At 44.0% G+C, this 26,830-nt stretch overlaps 1 protein-coding gene across 5 annotated transcripts in view; it reads left to right on the forward strand.

Annotated features, from left to right (window-relative positions):
* RAD54L2 (RAD54 like 2) overlaps window positions 1–26,830 on the forward strand; it is a 75,403-nt gene that overhangs the window by 19,074 nt on the left and 29,499 nt on the right. For 4 of the 5 annotated variants that reach the window (XM_087744518.1, XM_087744513.1, XM_087744515.1 and 1 more), the window contains one exon: window positions 4,734–4,940. In XM_087744518.1, coding sequence (XP_087600644.1) covers window positions 4,790–4,940 — 151 coding nt within the window. In that variant the 5' untranslated portion in view covers window positions 4,734–4,789. Of the gene's footprint in view, window positions 1–4,733; window positions 4,941–18,243; window positions 18,942–26,830 lie in introns of those variants that run through there. The other variant, XM_087744516.1, reaches the window with a different exon arrangement.

Consider the following 26,830-nt stretch of genomic DNA (forward strand, 5'->3'; position numbering starts at 1 on the left):
ACAGAAAGGTATTCATTGTTATTTTGCAATAACATTGCAAGTTATTACTTGCAAACTGTTACAAGATTATTTTATCTTACAGAAAAGCTTAAGCTCATGACTTCTTTGGTGATCCATTTGTATGCTTCATAATAATTTTCCATTAGTTACTGAAGGCTACCTATAAGGTACCAAAACTCTGCTAGCATGCAATCTAGCAAAAAGATGAGATTTCTCCTGAGGAGCCAGCAGTTACCTTTGTACGCATCCAGTTTGATGTTTGTGTGTGAGCTGAGTGTGTAAGAGAAATCTTATGGCTGCAACCAACCAACCATTTTGCTGGTTTGCTGCCAAACATGACTGTATAGCAGAAACTGAAGAGCGTTATGCAGCACTGACTTTGAAATACCTGGTTTTATTAAACTGTCTGTGCAAATCCTCTTGTGATTTGCCAGCATGTTTGATCCTGTTTCTATGGCTGGGCACCACAAAGACCAATGTGAAGTCTTGGTTACAAAACAGGCTTTAAGGGACAAATCTTGATGAGTCCCAGATATTGGGCTTGGCTGGAGGTTGGGGAGGTGATGGAATCCTCTTTACTATTCAGCACTGTAGTAGCATTAGTGTTAAACCTGCCCTTTCTGAAGGGATTTGTATGGGATGGACGTGTACTCGGGAATGAGCGTGTCCTGTACCTAAATCACTTGTGCAGTAGCAGGCAAGGAGCTTCTGAAGAGCCACGTTGGCTTCTGTGGCTTCCTGGAGGTACAGGGGAACCTGTCCTCCCTGCTCAGGTGGAGAAGGACTCCAGTCTGCTCTGTCCTGCATCCTTCCTTTTTACTTGTTTGTATTTGTAATGGTTAATTAAATAATAGTTTAGTTTTTGTAGTGCTGATGAGTCCTCTGATGAAAGCATTGATATTGTACAGAAATAGGCAAAGTCTCCACATCCCGTGATGTTTGCTGTTTGGCTCATGGCATGCATGACCCTATGGTGAAAAACTTGCTTAGAAGGGAAAAAGCTTGCTTTCACATTTCTCTCTAACTTCATACGTAAGAAGAAATGGTGATTTTAAACCTTTGCAGAGTGAAAGAAAAACAGGAGGACAACAGAAATGTGTCCAAATTTGCAAGCCCTTGAAGTTTCCTCGTCCAGAACTGAGCCTTCTTTCTGTGCAGGCTGAGGAGGAGGCAGTCATCACCACATGGCATTTACTTACTATCTGAAATGTTCTACCTTAAAAAAGCAAAGCCCAAAAAACTTCTGAACTATTTTTATCTTTGTTGAAAGACAGGACATAATACATGAGAGAGGCTGTCTTGGATGTTAATTTGATGTGCAGTTGATTGCAGGGTTTAACTTCCTGGGTAGGATAAACATGACCGCTCTTTTCTCCTCCCTGAGTAAGCAAGAGGAATTTTTCAGTGTTTTCGCCCATTATCCCATCCCGTTTTCTCAGCGGCCTCACCAGGTATTGAACTGGACACTGTACCGTATGGACCCTGGCTTTCTGTTGTAAACTGTGGTGCAGCAGGTTTGGTTTGTATTTCTCGGTGCTGGTAACCCTCCTTACGGCGCACTGCTGGGGGTGCAGCTTCCCTCTTTGCGGCAGGGCAGGAGGCTCATGGGCTGATCTAGTGAGGGACAGCCGGAAAGTCCAGACAAACTGTAACTTTGATTAGTTGAAGGTAATCTGTTTATCTCTCGCAAAGTGCCCTTCCTATAGCGATTAAATGTTGAGCACGGTGCTCCTGTGTGTGCAAAGGCAAGAGATGGGGCAGGTTGGAGTAACTCAGCCATAAAACAGTAGCGGTAGCTACAATCTGGCCCTGTTGTGTAATTGCCCTTGGTGGAAGGCTCCGAACTGGGTCAGATCGGTGTGAGAAACGAGGGCAGTCTCGTGGCTGTGTAATGCCTACCTGCCTGTCATGCTGTGTCCCTGCTGCGTGCTCCTGGTGCCACCAGGCAGGGTGGGAGCCCTCCTGAGACCCGGGGCTTACGCAAGGGAGAGCGGCTGTGGAGCTGCGGAGCCGAGGAGGAGAATGGGAGGAAGGAAGATAGACAGCAGCATGACAGTAGGCACAGAGGAGTTAACCATCTTTGTTTCACCCAGCTTCTGCAAGATTTAATTAAGTCTTTTTGAAAGCTTCTGTTTAACTCTTCTGCATATGGCTGGGCCTGCTGAATGGGTGTCAAGAGTTAGCTTATAAGGAACACGTACTTACTGCTAAACAAAAATAAAACTTAGATTAGAGCCTTTTTGTACTCCAGTCTGAGAGATAGCTGCTCTCTGCTGGGTTTGGTTTTATTTATAGAAAGAGAAGGATCCTTTCCTTTAAATAATTTTCAGAAAGTGTTTTGTGGTGTTTGGTTTTTTTTTTAATGTTCTGCAACAAACAATGAAACGTGAGGGATGATACACAGCAGGATACTGATGAGAGAAACTGTATCATGTGTCATTCTTTGACCTGGAGTGTTTAGTGGCATTACAGCACTTCTGCTTTTCCTGTTTGTAGATGAGAATTCATTCCTGCCATTTTAGCAGTGTTTGTATTTCTTCTTTTTTTTTTTTTTTTTTTTTTTTTGGTTGGTGCTTAGTTTGCTGGGATAGTAAAACATGGAATTTTTTTTAATATGCTTCTGTTGATATGGTTTCCAGCAGATATTATGCAAGGTGCTTTATAGCACACTATGGACAACATGGGAATAAATCAATCCCCTTGAATTCCCACGTGACCAGTGGAGACCTACAAAGGTAACACTGCTGACCATCTCCTTCTGAAATGTACGGAAACACATGCAGCTTTACAGTTACAGGCCTGACTACAACCTCTAAAGAGTAAAACAATGTTTTCCTTAGGGCTGAATATCATCTGGAAGGGAACATTGTGGCTATTTAAAAGTAAGAACATATGATAATAGATTGCTTTGCATCTGCAGTCCTTGACTGAAGTCATCAGACACCAGAAAGTAAGCAGCGCCAGGCCTTGCAGTGCCCAGGGGTCACCGTATTGCAGCAGGCTGACAGCGGCAGGGCTCGGTACCTGCCTACCAGCAGACCACAGAAGCTGCATACATCTATTTGGCTTGTGTAAACTGGCACAGTTCCCCTTGAGCTAATTTAGATTTTGGCCTTTTCTACTATCTGCTTGACTAAGCCAACTTATTTTGTGTGACACATGTAATAGTGTAGGGACTTCAGTTGTCTCTGCCTGGTGGTAAAGTGCTCCTGGGACCTAGCGGTGAAAGGCTTCCTACTCCAATACCAATCTCCACAAAGCCTCTTCTTCTTTTGTGTTTATTTTCTTTCAGACACTCTTCAATGTTATTGAGGAGCTGAGAGAGGCAAAGCAGGAACCGATGACTTCAGCTGGAATAATTCAGCATACTTGACAGTTAGATTTTCAGCCCTGCTACAGGGGTGTTGAGTTGTGTCTTTAACCTTCAAGTTTCTGAGCTCATCTAGTTATTCCTGCAACACAGCTGAAAATGAAGTTTTTCTGTTTCTTGAAGTGTTTGTAGATATGTATGCTATCTTATCTGCTTAGAAGGGTTTTTTTTTTTAAAGTGACCTGTCATTTCTCAAACATTTTATAGTTTGCACTGGAAGTGTGGTATAAGTAGGAGGCAGTGGAAAATGAGTGACGAGGAAATGTTTCTCTCTTCTTTCTTTAAAGCTTTCTGGGGAATGTGTGAGTAGTAATTCTTCTGAGGCTTGATTTTTGAACACATCCTTTGCTTTATGTTCCTTGAGATCATGATTCCGCCTTTATTTTCCTTTCTTGATTGTGTTTCTTTCTTTTCAACCATCTTACACAGCTCCTTTATGATAATTCTTTGTATATGGAAGAGGAGTACCCATTACTGTCCAGAAGTGGCAGTGCATGATCTGAACAGATAAACCTGTGACTTCGTGATTGCGCTGGCCCTCTCTTTAGGCTTTGTTGTTTTACACCATGATTTCTGCTGTGATGCACTGGAGTAGTGTAACAGAGGAGTTATGCACAACCAGCTCCGATCTTGTCCTTTAGAGGAAGGACATGCAAATTCTCTCTGGTCCACCCTTCCTTTGTGTTTACTTTTCTTCTTACCCTGCTTTACAAAGGGACATACAACCTTTAAAAACTGGATCTTTGTTGTTTTCTGTCCATACCGTTATTAAGGTAACGCTGTCTCCTTTCTGTTTGTTGGAACAGAGACTCAGACAGTCTGTGATGAGTAGCTGGGTGACCTTCGCAGTGGGTACAGCTAAGTCAGGAGGGTGGTTTCTGTCTGCAACCCACGGTCTGCCTACTGTGATGATGTTTGCAGTGCTGGGGGATCAGGGTAACGGATATCCGTACGGGATTCTGAGCCTGATCCTTTTTTCTGCGCTTCATGTTTGGACGGTAGTGTTCTGAAGTTCTTCAGATAATTTATTTATTTTTGCATCTTTGTATAATCAGACATTGATACTAGGAATCTTTCTGCTGTGTACATACCAAGGATACCAAGAAAGAGGTGGTTTTTTGAGTGATTAGTTACTATATTGGTTCTGATATTGATCCTACAATGCTGGGTCTATATCATTATGATACATTGCTTGTGGCATCCATTTTCTACACAGGATTTTGCGTACAGTCTGATATAACTGTTATTTAAAAGACTGATGGCAGATTTGTGTTTTTATATGCAGTAACCCTGCTATGATTTTGAGCCTTGAGGGTCAAAGGTTGGGATTTACTGGGCTCATTACGTACCTCTTTTCTTGCAGGACTGCCTCACGGTAGAACATGAGCAGGTAATGCACAAGGAGCACCACTGGGAATCATGTCAGACGAGTCAATCTCAGGGAGTGATCCGGACCTGGACCCGGACTTGGAGCAGGAGGATATGGAAGAGGAGGAGGAGGAAGATGAGGAGGAGGCGATGGAGGAGGACAATGATGGGGATGACGAGGAGGACTTACTTGATGAGAGTGGTAAGTGAATGGAGTTGTGAATGTCTGGATACATTTGTTATACAAAACTGGCGTTACTAGTTTTGGTGAGTGACACCTTGGTAGATAGCATAAGGGTTAGGATTTGTCCAGCGTTTCACAGGGAGAAGTGCTTATATGGGTGTTTAATTTAAATAGGGATTTAATGTAGGTTAAATTTGGACTCCTGGCCCAAAAAAAATTTTCATCATGAAAACAAGCCACAAGCACAAGTTGTAAGGAGGACAGAATTTTTAAAATAGCTACAGATTCTGGGGAAGCAATTGTATAAAGAAGTAAGTAATTGTAAATTGATTTATTTGTATTATTAAAAGGATCCAGTGAAATTAAATATATTTACATCACTTGCTTGCCCATAGGTAAACAGTTTAATCGATGCTATGGGCAATTATGGCTCACTTATAATAATCATCTGTAACAACTGGAAAATGTTCTTTTCTGACAGCCTACAGGTTGGGTTTATTTTTGTTTGTTTGTTTTACAATATGAAAGGTGGCAGTGCTGACTAAGTTGTCACCTTCTGTCCTCACCTAGTTATAACTGCCCCACTCTTCAGTTAGGACCAATATAGCAATTGGTCCAGCAGAAGGGCTGATGTTCTAGGGCACGTAGATAGGAGTGCGTGGCTCAGGTGGGAATTCCCTGTGTGGTATTTGTCACCAAACTCCTTGTATCATAGAACTACAGCCCGAGCCTAAGGGGATGCTGTATTTGCTTCCTTTAAAATTGTGATTTTTAGTAATTTTGAAGGGTGTGCAGATTTTTGAATGCACCTACCTCAGGCTACTGAGAATAGTCTTCCTTTTCTTAGTGTGGAATGTGGTAAAGACAGATACTTCTCTCTTCTTCTAAAGTATTTTTGGTTTCAAAGTGCATTGTTGTCCTCAAGTGTTGTCTGATTGTTTTCTTTATATTCTTTCAGCCATGTGCTACTTGAAGATGTTGTTTTGATTTAAAATGATTATAAAGTGTTTACACAAATGAACTTTATTCCTCTGGTTTTATTCACATGATGGCTTTTTCTAATGAGAAAGTAGCAGAAATGGAAGTGTTAGTTCAGGTAAAAAACAAGGGAATTCCCAGGAGATAGAGTTATAGGGCCACAGATTACTCTGTCTCAAAGAGACTGGCGGTGGCCTTGTCACTTTGTTCTCAGGAACGTGCACCCAGCGGAGCAATAGGAAACATGATGTTGTGGACAAGCTTTTATTAACAGAGAGGAGTGGCTCTATGTCATGTCCAAGTGGGTCATTCCCCATGGTTATTTTATCATAGACCTATGTATTTTATCATCTACATCTATATTACTGTGGCTGAATACTCATAATTGTTTATCGGGATTATTCTTTCCAAAGCAAACAAAAGTAATGTAGGTATATCAGAACTTTGCTAACCATTAATGACAGCTGTTTATTTTCATCTTAGAACACTAAAAACATGTTTATGGTTTACATTTCTTTAGTGACTAATTAAAAATAAACTTTAACGAATGTAGGAAATAATAAGGAAAAGTAAAAAGACAATTTACATGTAACTAACATAGAATGTTTTATAGTTGCTCATTAGGTACAGGAAAAACTCTCTTACACAATCTGAGCAAAGCTAGATTGCCTCTGAGGTTTCAGATTGTTTCAGCTTTAATTTCTGTCTGCCAGAATATCAGGATGCTTTCTGTGTGCTTAGCTGTATAATTATTGTTTTGTGTGCTTTTCCTGATATTTTTTCACAGCTATATATTGCCTCAGAAATGTCATTTGACATCTGTATTACCTTAAATCTAATATAAAACCGGTCTCCTGCTATTTGGGCTATGAAATATAGCTAGCTTCAGAATTAAGAGGATCATTTTATTTTGCCCATCTGATGTTTATAGTCCCGTCTCTTTGTAGATGGCTCTCGTTCATAAAAAACCTCTTAGGAATAGACGATTACTTTTATTTACAAGAAGGAAGGAGGTGCTCTAGTGTTTATACTAGGAAGCTTTTTAAAAGCTTAATTCTAATAATTTCTATTAAAAGTTTGTTCTCCCTGTTCCCAGCTGTGCTGTTCTCTCCTCCTGGTATTGTGGCTGTTCTGTAGATGTTCCATTGAGGATCCTGGGGGGTTCCTTCCCTTGTGGATGGGCTCTTGCATATTTCTAGCACTGCAAGATTTAGAAGATTATTAACATTTCACAGTTATTTCCTTGGAAGGGTGACAGGCTGCATATGTGTTTTCTCCAAACTGAAAATGTTTACTTGTTTTAAATAATAGTTATTATAACAATTATAAAACTAACGTTTTTACTGCTTGCTTGCAAAATAGTGGCTTTGTTTTGGGAACGTAGGTTTTTCATGTTTTGATGGTGACTCAACTTATGAACCTTCCAGGGTTAATGTAGTATTATCCACACCTGTTGATGGTGGATAGTCTGGTCTCAGACTTAGCAGTGACTTGTGTTTTGCACGTTTAACCTGTTTTCGTCTTTTTCATATATGTTGTGTGTGGAATTCATACTTGTGGTGGTTTCAGTTTCAGAATTTTCTTTGTGTTCTTTTACATTCTGGTAATTAAGAGTGCTATCTTCATTTTTGCTGCAATTTTTCGCATTTCTGCTCTGAGAACATGAAGTTTTGTTTGCATTTAGTATAGGCTGTCCCATAGATGGTCTAGAGTTTACTCTAGTTTGGACTTTTATGGTACAAACTTTCAGTCTTGATGAAAGCAGTTCTTAAACCTTCTCCCCCTGCCCTCAAGGAAGAAAAAGAGGACAGAAGGCTAGTTTTCTGAATAAGTGAGAGTTGATAACCACATAGCTTACATCCTTTGTACAATTCTTCAGTGGTGGTCAGTTAATGAATCTTAGCATCATGTGTAGCTTTAGTCTTTTTTTTCTAGAACACTTCTTCGAGGACATACCTTCCCAGACACTTATAACCCCTTCCCAGTGGCCGCCAAACCGCATATCCATCCTAGCAGCATGCTTCAATCCTAGCCAGAGGCTTCCACTGCTTTTCCAGCCTTGTCATCCCTGCCCACTGCATCTGTTTTCTCATCACTTGTGGGTAGCAGCACTTGTTTTATCATGTTCGATTTTGTGATATTGGTGCGTGACTGCTAAGAACTTTTGTCATTAACTCCCTAATCCCATTTCACTAGAAATGTGATGTACTGATGACTGCAGAGATAAAGGGCTGTTTCAAGTCCTGCACCTTTTCTCTGATCCCGGTAGTTGCTCAGGGCTGTGTATAGCTCCATAGGAATAAAAGCTAATTTGAGCAAAGAGGAAACAAACCTCCAATATGGATTTTACAGATCATTTCAAATGCAGGGACTGTTCATACCTCAGAGCTTTCCCGAGGGAAGCTGTTGAGTGTTTGAACGATTCCCACTATAGTGCCGGTTTTCCACTTTCTGAATGTCTTTTGGATTATTCTGATTGAAGTCTCTGGAATTCATTGTCTCCTACTCATACATATTGCTGTAATTCTGCTATTAATTGTGATGGCAAGTTGCTTGTTTTCTTACCTCTGAGTATATGGGCTAAACACTTTTTAAAACTGTAACTCGGGTAAAGTGTAAAGAGCTGGTTTTTTTCAGTTCTCTGAAAGATGCCTTAATAAGCACAGGCATTCAGGCACTGTTGTCAAAGGCTACTAGTTGTGTTTGCATTACAGGGTGTGTGATACAGCAGACAGGGATTGCAATCAGTACTTTTGGGGTATAGCAGTGGACAATTTTCCAATACCACGGTAGTACTGCAGTTCTTAATGTACAGATGTACCAGGCAACACCAAATAATAATGTATTAAATGCTACTATTGTGATATGACAATCTCCACACAATTAGCCTTGTCTTCTGCCTTGTGTTGTCCACTTTGCTTGTTTTCTCCTGTCCCATCCCCTCTTTCTTTCCCCAGGGCGGAGGGCATGCTAGCTCTGTGGTATCTCTGTTTGACTAGTGGAGAACAGGAGAAGATGGAGGCAGTCTGCACTCCCTCTTCCCACCTCAGACTCATGCTGTTCCTCCTCTTCTCTGACAAAGTGCTGGAGCAAAACAAAACTGCTTGTGTGGGCTTTCTATGGACATATGCACCCTAAGAGAGGAGTGAATAAGGAGCACAGTTGTGTTGGTGGTACAGGATTGCAGGTCCCAGGAGAGTGGAGGACACACAGGTGCCTGTGCTCTTTTGCACTGCAGCTTCTTAGTAGGGTGAAGGCACCAGGGCCAAGTCTCAGAACCTCTGAAAGATCAGCACAGGAGGTTAGTGAGGGGAAAGAGAGACCCTTTTCCTCACCGTAGCCTCTTAAAACTGTGCTCATCTCTGGCTATGATATTTGATAGCATGATCCAGAATGTATTTCCATGGCTGCTTTTTGTTTGAACTTGAGCGTGCCACTTGGTACTCACAGTTTTGAGTTTCCCAAGATACCAAGGCAGGAGTACTTGGCTTCAGATGACAGCCGCTGTTGATTCAGATTTGAAAACCTCTTTGCTTTCCTTGAAACCTTGCTAGAGGAAAGCCTGTTTAGGTAAAGGGGTACTGCTAGATCAGCTTTGTGTACAATTTTCACTTGGTGGTTGGGGAAAAAAATGTTGGCATGAAATTATAGCAAGAATAGATTTTGTTTAATGTGATGTTCCTTTGTGGCTCTTTGTGGCTCATCATCATGGTACATGCAGCAAGGGGTGCAATTACATTGAAAGTGAAATAGATTTGTAGCTGCCTGGCTAATTTCCTTGTCTAACCTGAGGGGGAAAATAAGTAGTTAACGCCATACTTACTAGAAAGTTCATTAGCACCTGGAGTTATTAAAGCTGAAATTATTTTGGAAATCTGTTTTTAAAGTCATGTGGAAGTGTGGGTTAATGCTTTTTTGAATGATACATGAATGCATTCTTGAGGTGCAGGGAGCTGCTGCTCATTTTGGGAGATCGTGTTATTCATGTGCTTCCCACCCCAAAGTCATTCTATCTTTTCTTCTCCCCAACAAAGTGCTGGAACAAAACAACGCTGTGGTGTGTGTGGGAGTCCCCAGCTGGATGTGTGGGGTTGGGAACAGAGCAAACTTCTGTCCTTACAGGGGAAGAGAGGAAAGTCTTTGGTATAAATCTGTTCATGTAGCAGGCTTGTCCTGCTCATGTACACGAGTTTATGCTTTTTATCTGAAGTTATTCTTATAAATTAGGTCATGTTGTACTCACCTGTATGAAACTGAGAGGCAGAGTGTGGAGACAGTCTGCTGAATAATACCCCTCCTCTATCATTTTATATCCAGATTTAGAAAGGCCCATACTGCTGGAGGAAAAAAAGAAAAAAAAAAAAGGGAGCTGCTGTTAGAAAGTAATTTACCTGCACTTTATACTTGAATTGGATGGTCCTGCTTGTGTTGGTAAATGGAGATTAGTCCCAGCAACCTGAAATCTTTTCGCCTTCTACTTTTGACCAGACTGTACACCATTTTCTCTTAGGAAATACTGGTTTTAAGTTGTCCTCCCTATCTACTAGAAAATTAAATGCATTCCCTAAGAAGAGGAGGAGCAAATACATACTTATTTCTTTAATCTCTCAACTCCTTTTAGAAAGCAGCTTTTCACAGCTGTGTCTTCGGATGGTATCGAGTGTAGATGGGCATCCCAAGGTCAAGGCAGCCTCAGAGACTATAGCTGCTCCTTGAGGAACCCTTTAATGAGACACTTCCATCTGCTGCAGTACCAGGGCACAGTGGACTTCATTGCTTCTTGCTTTTTGCCTCAGACTGGTGATACATTTGCTTTGATCTCTTGTCCTTGTTGTTTAGCTGGAGGCTGGTGGCAGGGACTAAGGAAAGGCACAGGCCTGTTGGAGTATGCTTGGAGTAGAGAGGAGGCTCTTTTTGTTGATTGAAAGTGGATGAGTCAGAGAAAAAGTGTGGAAAGAAACAAAAGTCAGGACTTCCCTAAATCTAGAAAAGCACTGAAGGCGATCAGGAGGGTTCCTTTCATTTTAAGCTCTGCTGTATTCTGTGCGTACGTATCCCAGAGTCGTGAGTGCCAGTAAGTAATAAACCTATAATTTAATCTGCACGTTACTGTTTGCAGAGCACAAGGTGGACTTTTTGCAGGGGAAGAGAAGAGTGGTGCTTGACATCTTTCCTTTTTTTCCTTCTTGATGGGCTTTCCTATCTTGATTCTTTTCTTTTGGTTACTTGTGGCTGGATGCATCTCTGTCTGGAGTCCACCAGTACCGTTTCTAAATAAGCTAGAAGGTCATATTCTGTGGGAAGCAAACCTCTTCTCGATGGTAAGTTTGTTGCTTTTGCAATGGCCCTGATCTTTGTAAGCCTGGGAAACCAAACCTGAACTTCTGTGTACCACCGTGCACTTTGTTGTTCTTAAACAACCAGGTAGATTTTAATGCTTATTGTGGCTTTTTATAGACTGCCTTCCAAGCCAATAGTTGCATGCAAAGAGGATGGCAGGCGTGGTATCATAGAGATACAAAAGTAATCACTACATGTGAAAGAATTTACTCATGAATTAATATCCTGCATATTGGCATGTGTTTAAACCCTATCAAATTGTTATACTGCATTACCTTAGAAAATGATCCTTATGGATCAGTGTTTAAATATGCTTTATCATATGGGTGCAGACGGTGGGGCTCAACCTCAAGTCTTGTAGATAACTCAGTAAGCAAACCTGCATCTAACTGCAGATATTGGATGCATTTCTCAGTTGACTTGCTATAACTAAAAAGCTGAGGGGTTTTTATTGTTTTCTCAGTTGCTGAAAGGGATAAGAGCATCTCCGAAGTTGCTTTGTGTCTGTTAAACATACACTCTCCGCCTCCGCAAATCTTACATTCGAGACTTGTGTTGGTTTCCTAAGACCCAGTAAGTTAGGAGCTGGCTGTCTTCCACAACCCAGCTGAATAAAATGAAAAAGATATCTTTAGTATCAAAGGTGAAAAGAGACTGGATACTAGCATTTGCAGATTTAGCAATCCTGGTTACTCAGTAGTGCAGAAAGGTTACACTGAAATTGCCGGGAAGAAAGTTTGCCTCTCATACTTAGGGAAAAGCCCCACTGATTTCTCTGGGAACTTTGCTTCGTTACAGAAGGCTGCATATTTTACCCATTATTTTTATTCTGGCAGTTTCCCTGTAGTACAGTCTGTCTTTCAGAACAAATGGTGTTTCTGTGTGCAGTCTGAGGGGTTTGGACCTGCCCAGCTAGCAAGTGTCTGCGTACCCAGCACAGTGTACGGGAGCTGCTAATGCCCGTGCAGACCCCGTGGCAGGCAACCAGGTCCCTTGAAGTGGCTTTACTGGACTCACTAAGTGGTGACATTAAAAAAAAAAATCCTCTTGGGTGCTTTGCTGGGAACAGCCAGTACTGTACGCTTTGTTAGCTCCCTTTCTGCCAAACCCAAAGCTGCAGATTGCCTTGCTGGGCATTTTGTTTGTGTTGGGGCAGTTTCAGTTGTCGGAGGGTGATAGAGGCAGGTGGAAGTCCGTTGTCGACAGGCTGTTTGCCTATAAATCTGGGAGGAATAGGGGAAGGCAACAGGAATGGAGAGGAGTGTGGGAGGAGTGGCGCCTGGGCTTTGTGGGGGTTTTATTGACTGATTCCAGCATTTTAACTAACCCTGTGAACTAGGTTATTCTCAGCGGGGTGAGGTGTGGCTTGACGGCTGCTGTGGGAAGGAAGGATGAGATCCTGATGAGTGCTGTCCCCCCAGCCCCCTTCGCAGGGAATTGCAGACTGACGATGTTGCAGGTCAGCCACTGAGCCTTTCACCGTCTGCCTGCTCTGTCTGAAAGTGCGGACTCTTTCCCAGTCTCCTCTGCTTATCCTAAGCAGGGGGAAGCTCTGAAGGAAAACGTTTGTGACTCCTCTGCCCCCCTCCCAGGCTCCCTGACTGCGCTTCCTTTTTGAGAGGGTGGCACAAAGTCTGGCATAGTCTAAGTCTTATATAACCTGGAGTAATGACTTGCTTTACTTCTTTAAAAGGAGGTGATGACGCCAGAGCTCTGCTTGCTTCAGACCCGCCGATTGGGCACAGGGACTGGCTGATCTCGTAAAATGATGTGGTATTATAACTAGCTATGCTTCCCCCCCCCCCCCCCTTCTTTTCTTCCTCCTTCCCTTTGATGTATTGCGTATGATGGAATACAAAATAGAAATCCTTCTATGTGGTTCAAGAACAGCCCACGTCCATGGCTCTGCATTTTATATATATATGTATATGGGTTTTTTCAAATGTTTTTTTTACCTGTAGCTACTTGTTCTCTTTTCCTAAAGCTGCCACAAATGTGAGAGTAGCATGAATGCACAGGGAGCAGGGTCAATGAGCGAGCAGTTATTAGCTGAACAAAGAATTGCTCCAAGTCTTCCACGAAAAGAAGTATCTTGTTTCTTCCTGCTTTTCTGATAGGCTTTGCAGGATATGGGGATTGTGCTTTATTGGCCAAAAACTTTCTTTTCTCTTTTCACAAAGCAGCCAGAGAATCTCTAATGAAGGACAGTGACACTTACTTCTCTGTCACGTTTGGTACCTTTTTCCCCATGCACGTTTTCAGTAGTCAGCTTTGTACCACACCTAGTCATTGCTAATAGATACCATACTCCATCATCTGCAACTTCTGAAACCAATGCAAAATCACAAGGAAACTAATTAGCAAATTTGTAATGTGGTATTTTCCCTCTTGAACAGGTAAGGAGTGGCAAAGTGACTTTGCCCAGGTCGCCTGATGAGTGTGGTGAAGCCATCATCAAAATCCTGTGCTTTACATTTTAGGCAACACCCCTTTTGTTTTCAAACGTACTGGGTGAAACACTTCTCTGTTTTGCATTTGAGTTTAAATTATGCAAGGGGTCCTTATTTTCATTTTTCCTTAATTTATCTGGGATTGTGCTGTTTTTAATGACTGGTTAAATAAAATGTGCATGTAGCTATATGTTGTACAAGTATAATATTTTTAGCCAAGAAGCAGCAGCAAGTTTGGAAGGAGGGAGAACTGTTTTAATTAAATTAGAAGTATTCTTCAGATTTTGAAACACAGTATCACATCACAGTTACTTGCTTTATTTGTCGTTTTAATTTCTTGCTTAGGCTTTACAGAAAACTCCAACACTGAACTTTCAGAAGTGTCTGGCTCATCATTTGGATCGAAGTTTTTTGATGCAATACCAGTTTTTTATTTTAATAACAGTAGTTTGTACTACAGATGTTGAAAATGTCTTGTTCACATTTTGTTCAACATGCAGTTCACTGACTCAGTCTCAAAAAAATTCTAAGTAGGAGTCAGAAGACATTATTTTCACTTGCAAATATGCAAATAGGAATGAGACAGGAGAAAGCTACAAGATAAAATCTTTTTGGGCTAGGTGAACAGAAACTCCTAGTTTAAATCTCTGTCAAAACAAATTTTGCAATTAAAACATCTGTAGGTAATCTTCATCTACGTAAAATATTGAAATACTTGAACTGTTAGAAGCAATTTTAAAATGGCACTTTTGTGTACTCTTAGCTTGTGATTTATGTCAAATTTGCACTTAGAGGAAAACTGGAATGAAATTAAAGTTGTACAAAATCACTCTTCTGCGGTGCACAAATACATTGTGTCATCTTCAGCAGCAGAAATGTAGCAAGTTATAGGAGGAGATGAGAATCAGGTTCTTGAATATAAGTGGGAAAGTAACTCAATGGATGTAGCTTTGATTCAGGTTCTTGAATATAAGTGGGAAAGTAACTCAATGGATGTAGCTTTGATTAAGATGATAAATATCTATGATATAAATCCTTCAACTTAAAATCATTACATCTGGTCTAATAATAGCTTGTTTACTTCAATACATTTCAACAACCTTTGAAAGCCTGGGACTGAAGTCTGAAGCAGTATATATTTTGCTACAGTGATAGTCTGAAAAGCGTTTGCAGAAGGCACTGCATTTCATCACTACCTGTATTTTGTGTGATTAGATTTTTGTTACATTATGTACAATTTCCCCCCAGTTATGATTTAGATGAGTGCGGGAAAGGAAATAAACCACAATTTATATGAAGACAAATAAAAGGAGAAAAAACAGATTGATGAAATTGTACGCCTTATGGTTCAGTCCAAAACTCACTAAAATCAATGGAAAGAGTCCTCTGGTTTTCCATGGTTAGTTTAGGTCTTACTCAAAAAGAGGTTTTATTTACAGTGCAGTGTTTGTTTAAAAAGCAAATTATTCTCAAAGCCCAGCAATACCCAGTTGCCAACGAAGTGTTGTGGAGTTTAGTTCTATCTGAACTGTTTTAGGTTGATAAACACCACCTATACCATAACCAACTAAAACCCGATACTCTTGTGTGTTTTCCATGTTGCTAAAACAAGATGGAAAACAGGACAGGGAAAGTAGCCTTAATGATATTTGTATGTGCTATTAGCAGATGATAATTAAGAGTGAAATTTGGCTGTCAAGCCTAGATTGTGTTTAATAACTTACAAACAATTCAGATTCGTAGGCAGCTTCTGTAGTTGTTGGTGATCAGTGGGGTGTGCAGAAGCAGCTGATGGATGTGGAGCACGCCTGTGAGAAAGCTGTGGGATCGGGAAAGGACTGCATAGCCAGCGTGGAGCTGTCGAGGATGGGCAAGGAAGGTCTCTTCTGTTCTGCAGGGCGCTGATGAGGGTGAACAGCACACGGGGCAGTCATTGGAGAGAAGGGAACCACCCCAGCTTGCAGGAACCAAGAGCATGGTGACACATTATGGATCCAGTGCTTCTCACCCACACTGCACTTGGTGGGCAATGTTGAGCAGTCCCGGAGCTCCTCGGCCTGCAGAGCTCAGCCAGGGGAGCAGTGGGTTGAGAGAACCAAGTTCAAGGTGGAGAACAGGCATGGGGATGGGGAAGGAACTACTCCAGTTTGAAAGAATGGGGAAGCAGCTACTCCAGCTTGAAGGGATGGGGAAGAAGAGTCACTTGTGATATGTTTCGGGATGTTTTCTTGAAACTTTTTAGTTGCACTGAGTTTAGTTTGATTTCCATCCCCAACCCACCCCCCAACTCCAATGTTCTCCGCTATACAGAGGAGCTAGTGTCCTGAAAAAACTTTACGATTGAGCTTCTTGTGTGCGTGGGTAGACTTAGATGTGAGTTGTAACCCTTATGAATTTGCAGTGCTCAGGGATGCTGACATTGCTGCTGAAAAGACTCGTCAGTTGAATAAAAACCATGTTCTGAAGGGCCTTTATCTTGATATTCTATAAAAACACAAATTTTATTGTGATTTTTTTTTTTAACAGGGAAGTCTCCTATGTTTGTAATGGAACCTCTCAAGTGACAACAGTTTCTTGAGAAGCTTCTTGTGATGTATAGCACAGTCGTACAATGCAAAGAGCTTGTGGTTTGAGCATGAGGTAGGTGAGGTACGACAGCTAGGTAAGATTTCAGACCCTGTAGGGGAGGGAGAACTTTCTTCCTTACTGGCAAGGCTGGCCTCACAGAAAAGCTATTCAGTAAATGGGCTTATCTATAACAAGATTACCTTCCATGAGGAGATCATTTTATAAACTGACTGTTTCTGGCAGATCTAATTCTTGGCTGTGTGAATATGTATTTCTCATGGCTAACAGTGATGGCCTCACCAGTAGGCTGTTGTGAGTAGAAAAGCTAGAAAAATTCCTTTCCATTTTGCACACTAAGGTGAAGAAGGGAATGCCCTTTTTATTGCTCTGTGCAGAAGGACAGGTTTAGGTTGCCTCTTTCCCCCAGTGTCTTGAACTTCCATTTTCCTCATGCTTGATTGCTGTAATAAGCATCCCTTGGAAAGTACCCAGTTGTATTTACACAAATATTTGTCTTTAAATCTTGCTTCCCAGTTTCATAAATCTGTTAGGTCAGATGCAGAGGTCATGTTTGGTTATTTATTCCAACCCTACAAAGTCCTTATAAGGCCTGCTGCAAGATGCTTGGCTATGTACTTTTCTTAATGTATTTGTCCCTCTTTTCCCCCTTGATAAACACTGTATGTTCTTGTGTACTAGCCAGGCTACTTGAATCTGTGATATAGTTGAAAGGCTGTCTTGTTACCAAGCCTCTTAATTTTAGTACGGTTGATCTTTACTTTGGTAAAAATTACATGGCTCTAATTATGAAAAGAGCACCTTGGGTTTGTTTCAAAGCTGTGATGTACCTTCAAGCAACAAGGATATTTTGATGGTAGCAAGCATTCACTGCCCTCTGCCACCCTCTCAAATGAACGGTCTAATAAAAATGTCTGGAGTCACACAAAGGGTAGCCGAGCTCTGCCCTGGCTGTGTTTGCAGACCTCTAGGTCAATCTTTACTGTTACAAGCACAGCACATTGTCCTGGAGTCCTGCAGATCTGTGCCAGAGCTGTTCAGACACAGCCTGCTTCGGGTTTCTTGTGCCTGTCCTGGTTTTCCTGACTCTCACTTGCCAGTTGTTTCAAGTAAAGAGCTGACTTCATTACGTGGACAAATGCTTGCTAGGAGCGAGCTGATTTCATTACGTGTCTATCAGCTGAGGTTTGCTGTTTGTTACTGGCATTGGGTATGCCTGTGAAGGGAATCAGGCATGGAAAAAGTCTCTGTAGCACTGAAGAAGGCCAGGCATGATGGTTAGCCTTTAGGGGTTCAACCACAGCTTTAAAGCACTTACTCTCTCCTGTACTTACTTATTCTCTCCTGTACCTGTCCTTCTGGTGCAGATGGATGATGGGGAGGAAGGCTTGCTTAGAAAATAAGCTTGCACTCCACAGATTCTGAAAGGTCGTTTCCTAAAAACTGGGAAATCTCATTCATAGTCCATTTGCTGCACCGAGAGCCTTCCGCAGAGTAGCGGTGCTGTACAAGCTGCTGATTTAAAGAAGTGAACGGGATGCTCTTTTGCCTGTTATTGTGCAAACAGGTTACCAGCTCCCAAGGAATTGCTCAGGTTTCAGTCTCAGTTGTCCAGGTTTCTTGGAAGTTAGTAGGCATCATGCAAATAGTTCATAAAATCACAGATACCAAGATTGTTTTCAGAGCCAAAAAGGCTTTATTTCTTTTTGCAACTCATTCCCCCCTTCTTTTCCTTTTGTGCTGTGAAACTTGGAAGCGCGATTACGGTCCCACGTGTCCCCTGCTCTGAACGTCCTGTTGTCTGTTGGGATTCCCCTTGTGCGGGGCCCCGCCGGAGCCTGGATGGTTATGTAAGGATTTTTATTTTATTCTCAGTCTTGGTCTCTGCCACTAGTTGAACTGGATCACGGGCTGACTGAATGGGATCCGATCCGATCCGATCCGAACGGTGTGCAGCTCTGCCGCTCGAGAGGAGAGAGAGGAGAGAGACCTCCCCCGTACACACCCACTCAGCCTCCCTGCTCTTCTCTCTTTTAAAACTCTTTTCCCAGGCATAACTGGGGTTGCTCCCACTGATTGGGAACATGTACTGAAGCCAAACCGGCCAGGCAGCTCAGCTCCAGGCATCGGTCCCCAGTGGAGCAGCAGCTACCTCAGGCAGGGCTGTGTTGTTTGACTCTCCAAGCAGGGGAGGAGATAGTGACAATTTTTATTTAGGCTGAACACGAGGCATATTTAACTAGTTATATAACAGTGACCCTGGTCCGTCTCGGCTGGGTGCAGGGAGGATATATGCGTACTGATTCCCGTCACACCGGCTGGGTGGATTCAAGCACTAGGAGCTATTTACCAAAGTTATTTTCAGAAACCTTAAGTGCAGGTTTCCCTGCCTGTACCCTGGACTGTTTTATCAGGAGGCATTTCCCGCTTGCAAACTGAACAGCCAGTGAGAGTCAATTTTGTGCTCGCTGGGCTGCGGGCAGAGATAACAAGTTGTCGGGAGTGACTGGAAACTTTTGTCCTGAAGACCCCGAGACAAGAATAGCAGAAGGGCTGAGAGCGTGCAGCCCCATTGAACAAGTGTTGGGGCAGAGTCGCGGGCAGAGGTCTTGCCTCAGTGCACTGAGCAGCATGTTACTCTTGGATGAGTCTCAGCAGTTTCAAGGTAGGACACAGGTTGTTTTTTTGTGGGTTTTTGGGTTGTTCCCCCCCCCCGCCCCCCGTTTTCTGTTCCCTCTTGCTTTCCTGTTACAGACCATTCATTCTCCCTCCCCTGTGCAGGAGGACCCCACTCAGTGGCCAGCAAAGTGCATCAGGAACCAAGACTCAGGGGCTCAGGTTTTAATTTGCTACCTGCCTAGCAGGGATGGAAGTGGTTGAATTTTCAGAGTCTTGCAGTGCTTGTTGGTTTGATGGAGGGCATATGAGAAGAAAGCTCGCTCTTTCTTTGCAATTCTAATGCTGAAGACTTCGGTGATGTGACATTCTGGGTCTGGCTGTTATTGTTTCTGCTGCTGTCATATTGTAATGCTGCAAAAGTAATTTTTAGCAAGAGAGGAGGCAGCTGTTAATATCAGTATGATTTTATATCCAGCGTCCTCTCCCCCACTCCCTTTAACTTTTTTTGTATACTTTCCCCCAACAACCTACTCGATAAGAGTTTTGAGAGCTTCTTTTGTCAGTGAAGTATTCGGTGACTTGCTGACGGGGCAGCAGCCTGGGCACCAGGCAGAGATGTTGGTGCTTGCTCCAGATCTCCTAATTAGTGCCTAATAGACTAAGAGCTACTTGGCTCTTTTTTCCCCTCCCATCAAATGGAAGATGCTGGTGAAACCCTAACAGGAGTTTACAGTTTTGGGATGGCTGCCACTTACTTTGCTTGCTGGTGGGAGGATGTTGTCTGTTGGAAAAAAAACTTTTTTCAGATTTGAAGAACTTTCTAAGTTTGTAATTGAACTTGTTACTTTGAGGTCAGGTACTCGGAGACACCAAGCTTCTTCCACCTTGTTCATGTGGCAAATACCTCCAAAGTTCATTCTATGAACTTAATAGGCTGGTCAAAAATGGTCCCCAGGAGTTCCAGCTCTGGGTTCCTGGTTTATTATAGGAGTGCAGTGCAGCGTGGTCTTCGTGAGGAGTTTTTATAGAAATAATCCATGCAGTATTTGTTGTCCATTAGGGGGAGGGGTGAATTCTAGCAAAAAAAAAATACCCATCTTTTCTTGCTTTCTTAGTTCTCTGGTTGTGGTGGCAGGACAAAGAAGCTAATTCTGGGAGAGTGTGAACTGAGAAGAGAAAGGAATTATGATGCAAAATGAGTTTGGATAAATGAGGAATCTGGGTGATACAAGTGGCTTATGTAACTCAGTCTAGATAATAGGTATAAAAAGAGAAGACAGGAGAGGGGAAGATGCTTTTGGAAATGATGGGTCATAGATGGAGGGAGAATGCAAGGTCAGAGGCCTTCCAAAAATTTAGGGTGGAAAGGTATTTTGGGTGGAAAGGTATTTTGGGGTCATTTGTACAAACATAAGAGAGCAAGAGCGCAAATGAACTCCTCTTTGTACAGCATTGCTCGTCAAGTTATAAAGTCTGGGGCAAGGTTTACCACAGTCTGCTCTACCAGTGGGAAAATTATCTCTGTTTGAGGAAGCATTTGTAACTAATCTAACATGGTTGTGCTCTTGCTGGTGGATCAGAAGGGTCTCTGCCCCACTTCTCCATAGCCGCCTTGTCCCCAGAGAGGATGATCAACCTGCACAAGGTCACAGAGTGGGTCTGGGGCAGAACTGAGGCATCGTGTTCTTCCCTGCCTTCGCGCTTCAACCACTGGTCAGTATTTGTTTTCTTCTCTGGTTTACATGGCTGTTTCTCACTCTAGGTGCCTGAACAGTTCTTTGGGGTGTTCAAAGTAGCAAGCGCTTGTATATGCAGTGCTGCGCTATCTGTTTACTATTTTATAAATGTTTCTGGAAAGTCAGAGAGTATTTTAATTATTTTTATGGTAGCACCCACCAGCTAGTAAATCAAGGTTTGTTGCAGTACACTACCTATCCCCTGTTTGAAAAGAGGTTGTTGCCCTGCAAGAAAAATACCTCCTTTAAAGAGCCCTGTCTCTTCCCCATATACACATGTGCTTCTATTTTTACCATAAAGGTAGTTGTAATTTTAGCAACCTTCTGAAGGAACCAGTGCTTGTCTTTTTTCCAGGCTGTAATGGGCTTAGCTTTTGGGGTGTTACATATTTTGGATGGGGGTGTCCTTGTGACATTGTGGCTTCAATTTGTGTGAGCCTGCCATGAACAACTTTGCAGCCCTTTGTCAAACTGCTTTAGCAGCACACAAAGCAGCACCAATATTTTGAAAAGGAAAACTAGAAACAGATTGTTCTTTGAGTGATGGTGTTTCATCCTGGTCTTATTAGCTTTCTCCAGTGCTCTCGGTCACTTTTCTGGCTGCACTTGATGGGAGAAGTGCCAGTGGAATGCAGTGGCACACAGGCTCAAACTCAACAATTTGCACTTTTCTCGCAAGTGATGCCTCCCTCATTAAACAGAGTCCTTAAAAATTCCTCTGAAATTACTTTAGAGATTGAAACAGAAAAAGGGAATGCAGCTGAAGTTCTGTGCTTTGTTACAGTTCTAAAAAAATCCACAACTATGTTTTGCTTTTCCAAGTAGGAAATTATATTTAAGGAAAAGAAAGAGAGCCTGTTGGTCAGAGCATAGGACAGGGAGCCAACAACTTGGGAATTACTCAGCGCTGATGTCTACCTGATTTCTTTGCCTTACTTTCCTTCTCTGCAAGATGGACAGGAGGGTGTTTCACAGGTTATTGTGAGGACCATGTCATGCTCGTGAACTTCTTTGACACTGAAGTAGAGTGCAAATGCCAGGTATTATAATTTTGAAATCTCTCCTCTCTCATACCATTGCCATCATGAGCAACAGCAAAGGAGCACTCAGATGCTGAAGGATGCTTTACGCTGGGATTATTTCCCGTGCTGCTCTTTTAAATTAGGAGTGAGTATCAGATGTCTTCGCCCCCTTCCCTGTTAACAGGTCCCGAGCGAAGCTACGGTGAGGGCTTGAGGCAGGGATTAAAGTTCGGCTTGTGCTCGTTGTTTGTTTGCCATTTTGGTGGCCTTGGAAGCATGTGGCAGCAATAATCCCTTCTTTATTATTTCTCATTGTTCTGAGGGTATCCTGGTATAAAGCTAATACCACAACTCCCAGCTACCTAGTGTAAACTAATGCTTATGTAATCATTGCATAATGCAAAATGCTTCCTCCCCTACTCGTCCTCTTTTCTTAGCCCCTGAAATTTATCCCTGGAAGAGTCATGGTAGCAGCCAGCTGGATTCACTGTGCTGGGGACACCTCAAGCCCCCATATGCATCTATTCTCTGAAGTTGGGAGGGGAAATTTATCTTTGTTACCTAAATCAGTATTTATCCACAGTAATAGAACAGAACAGATTTTTTTTTTTTTTTTTTTAAGTTTTGAACTATTGTGAAAATAAGCAAGGTCTGACGGTTAAATCTGATTACTTGTGGTTTAGTTTACTATGGTAATTTTTGTAATCTGGCTGGCAAAACTATATTCTGGGTTACTAGTTAACCGGGATAACCAGAAAGGGGAGGTTTCACTTCCCTTCGGCTTGTTGAAAACTTCCCAGCACTGGAGTCTGAAACACTTCCTGACTCGGGTGCAGCAGTTTTATGTAACTCGGTCGCTCTCGCACACCCCTGGCTAAAGGACAAATGTAACCCATCCCTGCTTCACTCGCTACCTGAACGGGTGCGTTTCCTGGCTTTGTTTCCCTGTCTTGGCTACTGCCCGCAGTGTCCGCGCGAGGCGGGGGGGGCTCGTGAGGAGGAGGCGGTTTGCATTTTAAGTTTGAGGACTTTTATTGGGAAAAGTAACTTTGATTATATATCTAGAAGAAGGATGCCAGGTAGCAGCGTTTTGCATTTCTCCAGTTCTTGCCATCTCAAAACACTATGAGAATGTTTGATTTGAAATTTCACAACCCTCCTTAGAGCGTATCAGAGCTGGAAACGCACATGAGATTGCCCGGTGGTGCTCCGGAGTAACCATCAACCTCTCCTCCACAGTGCCTGTGAGAGGGAGGACAACCTGAGGGGCACCCCACCAGGGCTGCATTTCGGGGGCCCGTCCGAGGTCCCGGCGGGGCTGGGCGCAGCAGCCCCGGCACGGGGCTGGCCAGAGCAGCTACCTGCCGCACTCCGGTGGCGCGGGGTGCCGGCGGCTGCCAGCCTGTGCCATACAACGGTTATATAAGTGCTCGTTGGTGTTTATGTAACCCGGGTCTCGGCGTCCCCAGCGTTGAGGCCCGGCCAGAACAAGAGCTCTTGGGTATTTGGGGCCTGGTTCTGCTTGCATAATCCCAGGGTTAGAAGATATATTGCCTGTCACCAAAGTTGGCTGATATTCCAGTTTGCCTCTCGGCACTTCTTGGCTGCTTCCTTTCCCTTTGGTTTTTGGGTGGTATCTTCCTTGCTCCTGCCCTTCAATTCTGCTGCCTTTTGCTCCTGAAGGATTCCTTCAGGCCAGGAAAGGAGCTTTATGCTGCAGCATAACCTCAACAGTAACTGATATGCTGAAAGACCTCTGAAGGAAAAAAAGAAGGGCAGTGCTGCCTTATAATTTATCTTTTAAAGTTTTCCATCGATTGGGGCTTACTTCCCGCATGAGAAGGAGTCTGGAGATGGGTTTGGCTTTTGTGTGTTCCTGGTCTGGCTCCCTCCCTGTGCTCTGGCCCGCAGAGCCTGTGCTGCTGGTGTTTTCTTCAGAGCCCATTTCACATTGCTCCCCTCCGTCCTCTGGTCCAGGGCCGGGGATAGAGGCAGCCTGCCATCTCCCACGGGCAATCTGCAGATTTCATGTACGCGTCTTGAACCCGCAGCGACTAATCGCTTTACAGATACCTAGAGAAATGAAAAATGTGTTTCTCAGACTTCAAGCAGCACTATTTGTTATACCAATATGACAGTCTCTGTGTCTGGTTACAGTGACAAGTACGAACGACAGACCTGAGGTGGTTAACTCCTAGATAAATCAGCAATGGGAATGAAGATGTTAGAGTTGCTGTACGTGCCGTTTGACAGGCGAGGGAAGCTTCCTCTGGGAGCAGGCAAGCTTTGGGGCTGGGCAGGCGCAGCCAGAAGGATGCCTTTGTGTCTTGCGGTACCGTGGCTGTGACTCAGCAGGACACCAACCATCACAGCCGGCAGCGGAGCCGGGGCAAGAGCAATGGTGGAAATCGGTCATTCCTCTGATCAGTGGGCTGCATTTCGTTGGAGTTGAGCAGGGCCAGCATGCAGAGAGGGGCTGGGAGCTGCAGGTCCCGCTGCCAGAGGCACATGGCATGGCTGCCCTCTTGGCCAGGGCGCAGCACGCTGGGCCTGAGAGCTCCCCACAGCCATGGCCCTCGCGAGGAGAGGACATCCACGAGGGGCACCCAGACAAGCACTGGAGTACCCTGTGCACACCAGAAACCACCGGTGCGGACAAAAGGCCGATCCTGGCTCGGCGCTGTCTCTTGTGTTGTTGGCGAGTGGGCGGCTACTTGTGGCTGGAGAGGGCCGAGAGGCGCCCGGCGTGCTGGGCCTTGGCGTGCTGGCGGGGAGCACGGCCAAGCGGGTGCCGCGGTGCGGCCGGCGCGGGGGGGTAGGTGTGCCGGGTTATATAATGCTTACATAATTAGGGCTTTGTTAAGCAGTTGTGGCTGGGAGGGCCGTCCTGCCGCCGAAGACTGAGCCCGATTATTTTCTGAGGAGAACAAAGTCTTGTTGCTAATTAGCTGCCCTGATAGCTGCTGCAGGGGGTAGCCACAGCCTCGAGTCTCCAGAGGGGCTGCGTCCCCCTCTATCCCCTCTGCAGGGTGGCTTTCCAAGTGCTTCAGGAGGAGGGAACCGGGTGTTGATGTGTGTCAGGCGCCGGGAGGGGCCTTTGTGGCTCTCCTGGGTGTTGGGGCAGGTAGGGCCTGGAGGAAGGGAGCCTGAGCTGCCCCCTTGCTTTCGCCTACACCATCTTTGTGGGATTTCATAAGGAATTTCCCGCCTCCAGCCTTGGGGTGCTCAAGTGTTTTCGTAATGTGGCCTCCGTGAGAGGGTGCTCTGTGCAGACACCTCTTCTCCCTTCTTGCATGACATCTGTGCAACAGCTGCACCAGTTGCATGCAGAGAAAGAATATTCTGAAAATATTTAATTTATTTTCTGCTTCAGCTGAATATAGGATGAGCCAGAGCACTCTGGCTGTTGTCAGCCTCTGAGGTAATTGCTGTGCCGCAGTTAGAGAACTGTTGTTCTTCAGGTGCCAAGTACAGTTGAACTCTGGCATCACCTACACACCTCTCCAGTGCCTAGCGCACTGGGAAAACATCACGTAACCCCGGAGAACATCCTCCAGCCTGTCAGTGCCTTTGGAGTCAGGCTTGCTCTGCAGAGTTGCTTCTCTCGCCTTCGGCACAGTTGTAGTTCAGTGTGTCAGTGGCTGCGAGCGTTGCAGCTGGAGCTGTGCAATTTGTCTTTCTTGTACCATCCCTCAGTGCTCCTCCCATTCTTGCTTTGACAGCTCAGTACCGGCTGTAGTAGTACTAGCTAGTACTAGCTAGTCTCTGACAAGCTATTGCCCACAAACTGCATGGAAGTTCCCAGAATGCCTGCAATAATATTTAACTGCTCCTTGTTCTTTGTGCAGGACAAAAGAGAGCTCCCAACGCAAGAATTAACTCCTCGCTGCTCTGCATGCAGCTGCCTTCCTCACATGCATGTACATCCCTGTCTTTAGGGTAGGAAATAATGCCGAAAGACTCAGCAAAATACTGCTATTTGGCATCCTGAGTTTCCGTAGTGAAGTGATTTTAGAAATAAACAAGTGTCTGGTGTTCAGTGGTATGCCTTCCCTGCTGTCATTGGAGTTAGCCTGGCAGAGAGGCTGGCCTCCCAGGAGGAGGGTGAACCTCTAGCTAGCCGTGTTAGCTAGCTAGTAACTGAGGAGGCAAGGAAGTAATCATCTTGCACAATGTTTTGTCTACTGAGGGGTCTCTTGCACCTTCTTGTGCAACAGCCTTAGGTAGGGGACCCTCAGGTCTTCTCCAGAATGGCAATTTCTATACTTATAGGAGTGTTGGACTATTGCTAGAGCTGTGGATGTTTACTTGTGTGTGCACAGACACTTGGACTTATTGAGGCTGGCCTTGGAGCATGGAGACTGGATGCAGCTATAACACTGTCTCTCACACACCTTGGTGTCAGAGGAAGACTGTGTTAGTTACAGAAATCTCACGCCCCAAAAAATGTACCTGCTGCTTCATGACACTTCACAGCAACCTGAGCCCCCTTGTAGAGCAGACTGTATGTGTTGAGAGCAATCCACTGCTGAATCGAAGACACAATCATAGAATCATAGAATCGTTTAGGTTGGAAAAGACCTTTAAGATCATCAAGTCCAACCGTTAACCTAGCGCTGCCAAATCCACCACTAAACCATGTCCCTAAGCACTACATCTACACATCTTTTAAATACCTTCAGGGATGGGGACTCAACCTGGGCAGCCTGTTCCAATGCCTGACTACCCTTTTGGTGAATAAATTTTTCCTAATAACCAACCTAAACCTCCCCTGGCGCAGCTTGAGGCCGTTTTCTCTTCCCCTATTGCTTGTGAATTGGGAGAAGAGACCGACCCCCACCTCGCTACAGCCTCCTTTCAGGTAGTTATAGAGAGCGATGAGGTCTCCCCTCAGCCTCCTCTTCTCCAGACTAAACAACCCCAGTTCCCTCAGCCACTCCTCACAGGGCTTATGCTCTAGCCCCTACACCAGCTTCGTTGCCCTTCTTTGGACACCCTCCAGCACCTTGATGTCCTTCTTGTAGTGAGGGGCCCAACACTGAACACAGTATTCAAGGTGCAGCCTCACCAGTGCCGAGTACAGGGGGACGATCACTTCCCTAATCCTGCTGGCCACACTATTCCTGACACAAGCCAGGATGCTATTGGCCTTCTTGACCAACTGGCCACACCGCTGG

The sequence above is a fragment of the Nipponia nippon genome, unplaced genomic scaffold (assembly GCF_047370975.1).
Source record: "Nipponia nippon isolate SJK-2023a ecotype South Korea unplaced genomic scaffold, ASM4737097v1 scaffold_9, whole genome shotgun sequence".
NCBI lineage: Eukaryota > Metazoa > Chordata > Aves > Pelecaniformes > Threskiornithidae > Nipponia > Nipponia nippon.